Source organism: Apium graveolens, chromosome 7 (genome assembly GCF_009905375.1).
Source record: "Apium graveolens cultivar Ventura chromosome 7, ASM990537v1, whole genome shotgun sequence".
NCBI classification, from domain to species: domain Eukaryota; kingdom Viridiplantae; phylum Streptophyta; class Magnoliopsida; order Apiales; family Apiaceae; genus Apium; species Apium graveolens.
In genome coordinates, this window is record NC_133653.1 from 183,412,534 (window position 1) to 183,425,912 (window position 13,379).

General features: G+C 31.1%; 1 protein-coding gene across 1 annotated transcript; it reads left to right on the forward strand.

Annotated features, from left to right (window-relative positions):
- Window positions 1-1,835: 1,835 nt before the first annotated feature.
- On the forward strand, window positions 1,836-7,925 carry LOC141671969 (kinesin-like protein KIN-14R). Its single transcript, XM_074478438.1, has 19 exons — window positions 1,836-2,227; window positions 2,796-3,091; window positions 3,194-3,365; window positions 3,459-3,529; window positions 3,614-3,797; window positions 4,073-4,182; window positions 4,267-4,366; window positions 4,445-4,531; window positions 4,604-4,780; window positions 4,880-5,153; window positions 5,256-5,417; window positions 5,559-5,774; window positions 5,866-5,903; window positions 6,031-6,194; window positions 6,283-6,534; window positions 6,615-6,686; window positions 6,791-6,865; window positions 6,945-7,016; window positions 7,210-7,925. The coding sequence occupies exons 1-19, from the start codon at window positions 2,014-2,016 to the stop codon at window positions 7,729-7,731; spliced, it is 3,258 nt and encodes a 1,085-aa protein (XP_074334539.1). The 5' UTR covers window positions 1,836-2,013; the 3' UTR covers window positions 7,732-7,925.
- Window positions 7,926-13,379: the final 5,454 nt, after the last annotated feature.

Here is a 13,379-nt window from a genome sequence, read left to right on the forward strand (position 1 = left end):
TTGTGAGTACCATGACAAATTGACACGAAAAAAATAACAAAACACATTAATTAATAACCTTTTTCATGGATCTAAACTGTTCATGCATATACAAGTAAAAGATCAATAAAAAATTATATACCTGTGCTGCGTTTCATGAAATTAGATAAAAATTATGAAGGGATAGGTTTGAATTGATAAAAGAGTTCGATTCTTTTTCTTTATTTGATTTAGATATGTGAGCTTTTTTCTCTTTAGTTATTTGTATAAAATTAATGAAACTAATAAAAAATCAATCATGAATGTTTATCGATGAAGATTTACAAATACTAGGTTAACAAATATCAAAAGATTATTGATTAAGCCCCAATTTCTAAATCTAACACCCAACAAATAAGATGTGGTTAAATCCTCAACTTCTAAATCTAACATGAAACAGAGATTCTTAATAAATTATAATTACCAGATCATTAATATTTTAATGTCATTCCCAAAATATGTACAAATAAAATTACAAATAAATATATAATTTTTGAAACAACTCTTATTTTACCGATATTTTTTCAATAGTACAACAATTTTAACAATAATTCAAATTAAATTTAAAAGAACTAAAATTAAAACTAAACTGAAGTATATGTCATTATATGAATATCCTAGTGTGACTTGATTGAGAAAGATAAAATAGAAAAATATGTATGTAATATATATTCACCTGTTTTTTTAAAAATTTGAATTCAAATTTCTTTTCTTAGAGCAATTCCAATACAATATTATAAGTGATGCCATTTTTTATAATTTTAAACCAAATGCTAAAATTTCAATTTCAAAGGAGCTTGTTGTTATCATTAAGTATGCAAAAAACTCCCCTCTTGGGTGCAAATATATATCATTAGTTCTAAGTTTGAAACAAACTATGCATTTATGAATCTATTCCACATCATCAAGTAACCACAATTATTGTTATATTGTTCGGTAGCGCAACCTTTCATTAATTAATCGAATAATCGGTGATTAATCGAATTGATTAATCGAAGTTATAATCGGATGTGTTTAATAAAATACAAGAATAATTAATTTATTAAAACAAATATATTAATTTAAGAAAAAAATGTAGTGATTAATCGAATTATAAAATTCAATCGATGGATCATATTAAAACGATTAATCAAATTATTAATCGACAAGATCAGTCATTTTTAGAACAAAGCAAATTGCAAGTATAGTGTTGAATTTGAATACGATTTAGAAGTAGAGACAAAAATTAGTTAAATTACAATTTTTTGAATAAAGTTGAAATTCTATTTTAATAACAAACATACTCTCTCCGTCTCAATAAATTCTTTATATTGAGGAACGGGGGATCAACACACATTTTAAAACTCCCGTAAAGTATGGTTTTCTAAATCATTTTAAATATTTTTTAAGATAAAAATATAATATTTAAATTTTTATACAGAAAAAGAAGATTCTAAAAATAAATTATAAAACTATACTTTATAGTAGTCTTAAAGTACTTGCCAAGTGTGATTAAAAGATATGTAAAGAATATAGTGCAATGGAGAGATTAGTTATTTTGCATATGGAATCAGACTTGCTCTCACGCAAGATATAAAGGAAAATGTTAAATACAAAACAATTTTTAAAATTTAGAGAAAAAAGTGTGAAAAGTCTAAATTATCTCTTCACATTAATTTTTACTAGAATCTTTAATGTGCATTGAGGAAAGGCATTTTAATGTTTTTACTTGCTCTGAATTTAAAAAAAAATGCTTTGGATTTAATATTTTCCGATATAAATATAAAAAAGAAGCATGTACAAGAACTTTTAACATTAGGAAATCCGTAAAGCAATAACGGTCACATTTCCCCAAACGCCTTTGAAATTCAAAATCCATCCCCAAATTAACAGACACCACACTCTCCTCTTCTCTCATTACCCCTCTTTCATCTCAACGCTTTCTCATATTATACCCACAATCTTCTATATCTAAACACACATAACTTCAAATTTAATCAATTTTAACACATTTTAATGGAAGAAATCGAAAATAACTCAATAGACCCAGTCTCTGAAACCCTAATTTCGGACACTTTTGTTTCTAGGGTTTCTGATTTTGACCAGATCTGTGACCAAGATCTTCAAATTTGTCCCATGGATGAAGACGAGGAGTCGTCTACTGAGTATATGGTTTGCGATTGGCGGTCGAGATTGATTCATAGTGGCTTCATTAAGTCCAATTCCACTGGTTTGTTTTCTTGGATCTTAATTAGAATCTTCCGTATTCGATAATCGATATTATTTATAAGTATATGAAATTTGAGCTCGTGCGTTGTATTAGTCTTGTAGCAATGTTAGTGATTTTATGTAGTTTTTTATGATTATAATTTTCGATAGAAAATGTTTGTTTTATTTGTATGTTAAAAAGGTTTTCTTGTTTATCTGTTTATATGTATTATTTAGTTTTCGACATATAGGAAGTGTTGAAGCTGATTAGTTGTGAGTTTTTGACTATTTTTGTTCTTTTTCTCGTTTCTGCAGCTAATTTTCGTATGAATGATTTGTTATTTAGGATCACTAAGCTCTTTTAAAGATAATGAAATTTAGTTGGCGGGGGATATCATGGATGGTTTAATGATATGTTCAATTGCTTATGTGTACGGTGATATTGGAATGCTGAGAGTTAAATTTGATAGTTATGGTGTTATATATGAATGTATGAATTAGAGGAAGTTGTCATGTTCTATGTATTGTTTATACTACAGTAATATTTAGCTGAGAGGTAACTTAGATTGTTGTCTTTTAATATGAATCAGAGGAAGTTGTCATGTTCGTAAATGCTGGAGGTGAAGTTTCTGTGGAAGCTAATGCAGATAAACTTTCGGCTGATAACTTTTTTGATGGAGGAGATGTATTTAAAACCGAAGAGAGTATTGTCGAGGCTGGGGATTATCCGTTCGTATACCAGTCAGCCCGATTAGGAGACTTCTGCTATAGGTTTACTAGTATTGAGCCTGGCGAATATTTTGTTGACCTTCACTTTGTGGAGATCATAAACACTTGGGGGCCTAAAGGAATGAGGGTATTTAATGTATTCATTCAGGATGAGAAGGTGAGTATATCATCCCCCTTTTACTGATTAGCATCACCATTTATATCACGGTATATCTTTAAAGTTTAAACTAATAAGTTTCCACTATTAACCGTATGACAGGTTTTGGCGGACTTTGATATATTCTCTGTTGTTGGAGCCAATAAGCCATTGCAGTTAGTTGATTCCAGAGTATGTGTTAAGGATGACGGGGTTATTTTCATAAGGTTTGAAGGAGTCAATGGGAGCCCAATTGTAAGTGGGATCTGCATTAGGAGAGCACCCAAACTTGAAGGTATTTCTATCTTTTAATTTTTTTCTACTGATGATGTAATACAATAAAAAATAATGATAGGTTAAAATAATTACCTTTTTGGGTTGGTTTCAGCTAATGAGGTGACCAGTGAACACCTTATATGCACAAATTGTGCCACTTCTATAGAAGTCCCTACAGCCCAGGTATTACATGTTATAAGTGTTAAACTTCTTTTTCCTTTTAAGGCCAAGGAGATCAATTATCATCAAATGAATTGGTGTTTGCAGCTCAAAGTTTTGGGAATGAAATCAACGGCAAAGTATGAAAAAAAGATACAAGACCTCAGCTCGCAGTGCCAGCTTAAAGCAGATGAATGTTATCAGGCTTGGATGTCTTTGGCTTCTGCAAACGATCAACTAGAGAAGGTTAGGATGGAGCTTGACAATAAGTTGTTCCAGACATATTCTCTAGGTAAGATGTGTTCAATATGAAATATATAGTTGTAGTTTAATTTCTTGAGCATCTTATATATTATTGGTGACAATAAGTTGTTCCAGACATCTTCTCTAGGTAAGATGTGTTTAATATTAATAATATAGTTCTAGTTAAGTTTCTTTAGCATCTTATATATTATTGGTGACTCTTGGTCTCTTGGAGCTGTTGTTTTCCTCACTGAATCTGTTGTATGTGTGACTCATGAACATATCATAGCTGCTTCTCTGAGACTATTTTTTGGTGGTACTCAGATCAGACTGTAGAGAAGCAAGCAGAAAAACTGAAGGATGTCTCGAGCAAGTATGAGCGTGACAAGAAATTCTGGGTTGTAACTATAAGTGATTTAGACCAGAAGATTAAGGTATGGAATTTGTTTTTGCGTACAAAATAAATCTTCGGTTCTATGCCATTTAGAGAATCTTATGTTTAAAATGCTGTTATGTAGACAATGAAACAGGAACACTCCAAGCTCTCCCGGGAAGCTCATGAATGTGCCGATTCAATTCCTGAGTTGAATAAGATGTCTTTTGCAGTTCAAGAATTGGGTATGCTGGATCAAATTTAGTCGTAGATTTGACATATAAATTGTAATACATGTGTTAACATGTGTAGTCACTTTGCAGTTGCTCAGTGTGAGGATTTGAAAGTAAAGTACAGTGAAGAACAAGCGAAGCGAAGAAAGCTTCATAATGAAGTTCAGGAGGCAAAAGGTTTGCTAGATTAACTTACAGTTTATTTATTTGTATAGTAACTCCTGAATACTAATTATGGTCACTCATCAGGAAATATTAGGGTGTTTTGCCGCTGTCGCCCTTTAAGCAAGGCAGAGACATCAGTGGGTTGTTCAACTGTTGTAGACTTCATTGCATCTAAGGATGGAGAACTGGGAATCCTTGCCGTTGGAAATTCCAAAAAGACGTTCAAGTTTGACAGGGTTTACACACCGAAAGCTGATCAAGGTGCACCATCTATTGCCTTTTTGTCTTGTTTTGGGTCCAAAGAACCTCCTCTCTATTTTGAAACATGTGCTAAAGCCATATATCTTTTCTTCTTAACAGTCGACGTGTTTGCGGATGCTTTCCCTATGGTCATATCTGTGTTAGATGGCTACAATGTTTGTATATTTGCTTATGGGCAAACAGGAACAGGAAAGACATTCACAATGGAGGGTACTGCGGATAATAGGGGAGTCAATTATAGGACACTTGAAGAATTATTTAATATTGCAAAGGAAAGGAAGGAAACATTTAGATTTGACATTTCGGTTAGCGTGCTCGAAGTCTACAATGAACAGATAAGGGACTTGCTCGCTACAACACCATCTTCTAAGAAGTAAGTTTATATTATCTTTCTTTGACTTTCACACTTGCAAAAAACCGCAGATGAATTTTGCAGTAGAGTAATTAGTTATGAAATGTTTACTTACCTTGACAGACTGGAAATAAAGCAAGCTCCTGAAGGTTCCCATCACATTCCTGGTATTGTGGAAGCCAAAGTTGAGAATATAAAGGAAGTGTGGAATGTGCTGCAAGCTGGAAGCAGTGCCCGAGCAGTTGGATCCAATAATGTTAATGAGCATAGCAGCCGCTCTCACTGGTAAACAAGCACTTCTGTCTTCTATAGTTGCATTTTTAGTTTCGTGATTTTCCATCGCCCACTTCCTATCACCAACTAGAATAGCAGGACATTTTTATTCTTCTTGTAATGTTCTTTTTGTTGTCTGACATCGTCATTCAGCATGCTTTGCATAATGGTAAAGTCCAAGAATCTGATAAACGGTGAGTGCACCAAAAGCAAGCTATGGCTTGTGGATTTGGCCGGCAGTGAAAGACTTGCAAAGACTGACGCGCAAGGTGATAGACTTAAGGAAGCTCAAAACATTAATAGATCACTTTCAGCTCTTGGAGATGTAATTTCTGCTTTAGCAAATAAGAGCAATCACATTCCTTACAGGTTTTAAATGCAAACTTACAGTTCTTTTTCCCAGCCTATATGCATCTGCAATGTAATTAGATTCTAATATCTCATGTTTCGAATTGTTCAGAAATTCCAAGCTGACTCATTTGCTCCAAGATTCATTAGGTACATATGTTGATGAGGTTTTGTAGTTGATGAATCATACTTTTGTTGTATAAGGTTTTGTAGTTGATGAATCATTTAGGTTCAAACTTATATTCAGTCATGGTAACATATATGCTAAATGTTGCAGGTGGGGATTCCAAGACTTTAATGTTTGTGCAAATTAGTCCTTCAGATCAAGATTCAAGTGAAACACTGAGCTCACTTAATTTTGCAACCCGAGTCCGGGGTGTTGAGCTGGGTCCTGTAAGAAAGCAAATTGATACAGCCGAGCTTCAGAAAATCAAACTGATGGTATGTACACTCTCTGAGTGTCATTATGTGTCATATGTAATGACTGATACGTGTTTAATGAATATATCCTCATTCATATATCCTGAAGCTTGACAAAGCAAAGCAAGAGTCTAGACTGAAAGATGAATCACTAAGGAAATTGGAAGATAGCTTACAAAATTATGAAAGCAAGGCCAGAGGAAAAGATCAATTATATCGAACCCAACTTGAAAAGATTAAAGAACTAGAAGGGCAGTTAGAGATGAGGACAGCTCTACACTGTCAGTCGGAGAAACAAGTTTCAAGTCTTTCAGAAAGACTGAAGCAGGAGGAAGATGTTTGCTCAGGCCTTAGGCTGAAGGTTGCATTTAATTAATTTCCCTTCTAGTTTAATATTAATTTAGTAAATTATATCTGACAAGTTTTTCTTGTTGCTGAAAGGTCAAAGAACTAGAGAGCAGGTTAAGAGAGCTAGAGCAAGAGCACAGAAAGTGTTCTACTTACCAAGAGAAGGCGTGTTAACTTTAATTGTATATGCTGCTTGATTCTGTCATCTCATGTATGGTTTCCTATGTTAACTTTTCTAAATATGATTTCCCATGTTCTTTGAAAAGCAGGTCAAAGACCTTGAGAAAAAATTGAAAGATAGAGGGAAAGAGTCTTTATCTAATACTGTCGCCCTTGAACAAAAGGTGGTAACTTCTTCAAATTTACTCTCTTCCTGATTATAGACAAGACCTTGATAAATTAACTCATTTTCTTCTGTTGCAGATTGAGCAGCTAGAAAGAAATCTGTTGAGAGAGCAGGAACAAAGCACAGAATCCTTACTGCTTCGTCAAAAGGTGATCATTTTCTCAGTGTGTTGAGCATGCACAAATATATTCATTATGACAGGTTTTTAGCTAAGAACAGTGTCCTCTATCCGGTGTTTGAGTAAGACTTGTTCAATAATTAGTTGAATTTGTGTTCCAACTGTATGTCCTTATTACACTGATTGTTAATAGACACTGAAACATGGTTATCCATGCTGACCAGATTGGTGAGCTTGAGGAGAAATTGCGGGAACAGGAGGAGCGATTGCAGTCGCAACAAGAGCAACAACTAAAGCTGCAAGCACACGAGCAAGAAATGGCTTGCACACTGGTTGATTCTACCAATGCCATAAGATCCAACATGCCTCTTCTGGAAGGCAATAAGTTTGAAAGAGATGAATTGATGATTGATACTGAACACTGCGTCTTGAAGAGTTCCAATTCGATGAAACGCCCAATGAGCCAGGGTTCTGCGTTGCCAAAAGGAAGGGACTCCCTTGTTGAGACTAGAAGGAGACGCTTGTCTAGAAACAGTGAAACTGAAAATGTTGCATCGAATCTTCGCAGTGGCGATACCAAGGGGAGACAATCTGATCCGCCCAGGCTGATATCCAGGACTCCAAGAGTAACTAAGCCAGCATCAGGAGTTCAACGTCCAATCACTCGTACCAGAGTAACTGCCAGAGATCAGCAGATTCAAGGAACCAAGGCGACAGAGTCGAAGAAGAGGGTCTGGACAAGATAGTATGTTGTTTGCCGTTTGTGTTAAAGCTTAAATCATTCCTGGTTTGCAGAGCGTAGCAATACGTTTTATATTAGTTTGTGCAATGTTTATAAATTGCAAAAAATTATTTTCAATCGTTTCAAACTGAGTAGATGTGATAAATTCGATAAATTTTTTAGAATGATGAGTACATCTATCATCTAATTTGTAAACAATTTGTGGATTCTGGTGCAAGTCTGTCTAACATGCACATCCAGAGGCCAGAACTGCTCTGGTGTTGTCATGGCCTGAGCCATGGCCATAAAACGTAGAATTGGGTATATGCCCCGATGTAGGCAAGCGTTTCTAGCTGTCTCGATTCCGACATTTTTAAAAATACTAGTAACAAATACAGAATTTTCTTCTGAAAAGTGCCAAGTATCACATTATTTCAGTCTATGTAAACAGAATGCAATCCTTATTTTGACCACAAAATAAAAGTACTAATATTGTGTTCAAGTGTTGAATAACTCAACCTATAAAAAGTTTATTTTTTATCGTTGTACTTGATATGAAATGGAATGAAACTTAATAAGATTTTAAGTGAAAAATAATTAAACATTTTAAATTTTAATGTATTTCATTCCTAACCATCTAAATAATAATTAAACATCTCCAATTTGAGATGAAAGAGCATCTCCAATAGGATTCATCTGTTAACTAAAAAGAAAAAGTTTGGTTGGTAGGTATCATATATATTAGCTAAAATATCCCTCCAACCTTTAGCGATATTTTTACAAATTTTTTATATTGTCTTTTATATTTGTTGTCAGCTTTCTGACTAGTTTAACCTTTCAGCCTAATTTAAACTTAAACATGAGTATCAATGAGTACACATTGATACACACATATATTTAAATTATTTAAAATATATATTTTAAAGCTCTTATTTTATATTTAATATTTGTAATACTTATTTTTAATAATGTAATACAAATTTATAGAAACATAATTTAATACAATTATATATTTTATAATAGACATATAGTAATGTTTATTAATTGTGTTTTGCCATATATAGATATATTTAAATTAGAGAAAATATAAAAAATACGATTTTTCCAAGTCTTTTTTGCAATTTATTGCAAAAATACGATTTGAAATAAAAAACAACCACATTATAACTTCTCTGAAAACTGCTGAAATTTTTGAAAAAACTCCTAAAATTACTATTTTAATAAATATATTTTTATTTTCACTTATATTTAATTAAATATAAACTAATTTATTTTAACATCTTTAAATAATAAAAAATAATATTAATGAATATAGTTGCTAATATTTGTGGGCACAATTTCTTATGAATTCAACAAAGTTATAGATAATCATCATTTAACTAATTATTTTAGCTATTACCATTAGAGTTACTCCTGCATCTCAACCCTTATAGCTAAAATGGTTAGTCAAATTAAGATTATCTAAAAATTTTATTGAAGCTGTAGGCCATGCACTCGTATTAGCTATAATCATTAGTTATATTTAAAAAATATTATTTTATTCCTAATTTTCATATTTATAGGTATATATATAAAAACTTTAAATAATACAATAAATTTATTTAATACATAATTCAATACATGAAAAAATATATACAACTGAAAATATAATAACATATAAATATTACAAAAATATATTTAATAAAAAGTTACTAATATATATTGTATTATATATGTATATTGTTTGTTAAAAATAATTAATAAATTTTGTTAATAAGAGAACAATATTTTCATACTTAATATTATATAAATTAAAAATTTTATATATAAAATAATAATTTTGATATTTATGTATTAAATATTAAACAAATATATATGTATTGATGTGTATGTATTAATATGTAGATTTAGTTTTAAACATAAATTAAATCTAACTTGGAAGATATATCGGAAGATATAGTGATGGAGCATCTCCAACCATTAGAGCATCTCCAAGGTATTAGGTAAACTTGTTAGCTAAAATATAATTAGCTAAAATTTTGTTGAACCTGTAAAGGTTCATGCTCTAGTGATGTTAACTATATTCATTAGCTATATACATAATATTATTTTATTTTAATTTTAAATATACAATTAAAATAAATTTAAGCTAATTATATTCAATACAATTGAAAATATAACATTTATTTAAATCAAAAATATGTAATGACGATATTTTTATTTTTTTATATTTTTGTAAATATTTTAAAGTAAGTATTATAAAATTAAAAAAATTATTACAATTATAAGTATATAAAATTAATATATAAAAACATAATTTAAGAAGCAAATAAGAAGTTTTTGAAAGGTAGTTGGTCTAGGGTTTACGAACTAGTGTAAATTCTTTTTGTGTAAAGTTGTTTATATTATATTATATTATAGTTGTGTATTTTATTTGGGCCTAGTATACTTCATTTCTTCGAAGTTATACTAGTGAGTTTAGTTTTGAGTTGGAATTTATTGAAAAGAATTTTAAAAGAAAGTGAAAAATTTATTTGTGGAATTTGAATATTTTGTTTCTAGAACTGTAACCTTAAAAAATCTTGGATTAGTTTGGGTCATAAATGATAAATATCTTCCGCTGACTATTGTTTATTGATTAAGTATGTTAATTTGGATTGAGATTTCATCGTGACGACTAAATCCATTTGACCCCGGATTTGGGGGCGTTACACTGATAATAAGAAGTCTAAACCCATTAGATTTCTTGTTCCCCAAGAACTACGTGGGCTTTATTCCCTATAAATAGGGATACGTAGATAAATTATAAGGGGTCGGAAGCGAGAGACATAAGGAGTCACCACCAATACTAAGCAATCTCAGACCCCAATTCATCACAATCACCACACTACACTCACTTTTCAGACAAAGAACCACTATCGTCAAATTTTGTTGATATCAAATTTCTCGGTCAACAATTGTAATCCAAATATAACACCCGGCCTTTTTCTCTCGTCAAGTCCCCAAGTCCACGAGCTCACATATACATTATATAAATAACAACTCCGTTAATATTTTAATGAATTCTTAGAAACTTAAAATCCTTCCCATGTACGAGATATTATGAACAGTGATATTAGTATGAAAATGTAAATACAGGAGGAATTCAAGGGTAATTTGGTAACTTTCTTTTATCCAATTTAGGACCAATAAGCATTTTCTTGTAAGTAAGTAATAGTGACTTCTTATCTTTAAAAAAATTTATTTTCACTCCCTTACCGTTTCAAATAGGTAGCTAGAAGTTAATTTTAATTAATAATATAATGATCGTACACTAGGATGTAAATAAAGAGAATGTTGTTAAAGTTCTGTAAAACATCTTAAATCACTAGAATTTATTATTTAATAGTATATTTAAGAACATTTGTTAAAATTCCTATTGAATTGCATGCAATTAATGGTGAGAAAACTCGGTAAAAAATTAAAAAAACAGTTTACAAAATTTTGGGTATGAGCATAGTTTACAACACACCGCAACGGGCCAAAAGCCAATCCACGTGTTGATTATCTGTATTGTTGTCATGCAATATTCTCGTTTTGGCTCAAAATGTTATATCCCCTGATCTCTCAATCTTTTGTTTTCTTGTATTGCTATTCCGCGTTGGGTTGTAAGACCATTTTTTATTTTATAATTGTTAGTAAGACAAAATTACAAAACACACGGTACGGTATTGTAGCTACTCGGGTTTCTTTTGTGTGTTTTCACCTGAAACTTTTTTGTGATAGAAATGGTTAAAAGTAATTCATTTAGATCAATATATAGTTTTTCTTTTAAATGATTAATTGACTATGTAAAATAATATTTCGTAAATTGATGTTGTACTAAAATATTCATTTTTAAGATCAAAATGTCAAAATACTTAAAGGTGATACAGGGCGCCCAAAATATTTAGAAAGAATGTTAAAAATAACAATTTTTTGGGGCAAATGGTTGAAAATACCCGTTCCGGAAGTGTATGGCTGAAAATACCGTTTTGGATACGCATTTGTCATTTGAGTATCGTGTTTTGTACTAGATACACATTTGTCAGATGAGTATCCAATTTATTATTTTTATTTTTTTAAGATACGCATTTGGCAAATGCGTATCTCAATGGTAATACCCAAACTACAGATGCGTATCTTTAGTAATTTTCTTAAATACCCGATTCTCAAATGCGTATTACACTTACCCAATTACAAAATACGTATCCAAAACGGTATTTTCAGCCATATATTCTGAAAATGGGTATTTTCAGCCATATATTCTGAAAACGGGTATTTTCAGCCATTAAACTCCAAAAATGGGTATTTTTAAACATCACCCAAATATTTACTGAGTATGTATTTAGAGAATATGTATTCACTTTTTGAAATTTTTACAAATAATACAGATGTGTAATATATATACATTTATGAGTAATTGGGTAATTCACTTTTATTTTCATTTTTGCGATTTGGGTCTACATTATTTTCTCTGTCAACTTACACTTCATAAAATTAATTTCGTTTCTATTTGCACCCCATTAACGACTTTCCATCCAAGATGACCGTTGACTTTAACAGAAGTGGGGGCATTTTAGTAAATTACTAATTAGAACAAAAGAAAATAAGAGCAATTGACAACCCATTTCTTTGGGCGTTTTTTCAATTCAGGTCGATATTATGTTTCCTTATAAGTTGCACATTTAACTTTGAATTTCACTTTGTTTTGCACCCCCTGGACCGTTTTTAACTTTTATATCAGGGGTAAAATCGAAAATTTCAGGTCTCCAAGAACAAATCGCCAGGTCGTTAGATTTTCCTGTCCAAACCAACAAATAAATACATGAATCAATGACAAATAGGGCTGAGCAAAACCGAACCGAAAATGAAAAATCGAACCGAACCGTACTAATTCAGTTTGGCCTTAATTTTTAAGAAATTCGTTCTATTCGGTCCAGACCAAATAGACCGAAATAAAATTCTGTTCGGTTCGGTTCTTAAAATAAATATTTCGGTCCGGACCAAATAGACCGAATAGACCAAATCATACATATTATAATTTTATATTATATATTTTACATATATCTTAAAAATTATAATCATATTTTTTAATTTTTAATTATATTTATACACTCTTGAACTCTACATATCACCTTATTTTAATTATATTTTAGATTTCATATTTTTCTGTTTTGAAATTTTTAATACAATTTTATTTTTTTAACAAAATTCGGTTCGTTTGGTCTGGTCCATAATACAATTTCGGTCCGGTTCGGCCCAAGAAAAAAATGATAATTCGGTCCGTTCGGTCCGGTCCATAATACAAAAGCTATATGTATTATCAAATTTCATGAAAAATGCCCAAAAAATAAACCACCAGTTCGAAATAAGAATCCCAGAATCAAGTTTAATTTTTTATTTTAGCGAATATGGATCGACCTATTAAATATTCACTCCATTTATAATTGGATTTTTTTATTGGATCGAATCCTGGATCAAATATTTAATATGCCGATCCATATCTGCTAAAATAAAAATTAAACTCGATTCTATGATTCTTATTTTGAATTGGGGGTCTGATTTCCGGACATTTTTCATAAAATTTGATATTACATATAGTTTTTGCTTGTTATTTGCAATCGATTCATGTATTTATTTGTAGGTTTGGATTGAGAAATCGAAGGATCCGAC

Excerpts from the sequence above, each read along its gene's own strand:
- LOC141671969 (XM_074478438.1), top strand. The coding sequence starts at position 2,014 with ATGGAAGAAATCGAAAATAACTCAATAGACCCAGTCTCTGAAACCCTA. Across the intron at positions 5,418-5,558 it reads CATAGCAGCCGCTCTCACTG|CATGCTTTGCATAATGGTAA; the intron begins GTAAACAAGCAC and ends ATCGTCATTCAG. Across the intron at positions 5,775-5,865 it reads AGCAATCACATTCCTTACAG|AAATTCCAAGCTGACTCATT; the intron begins GTTTTAAATGCA and ends CGAATTGTTCAG.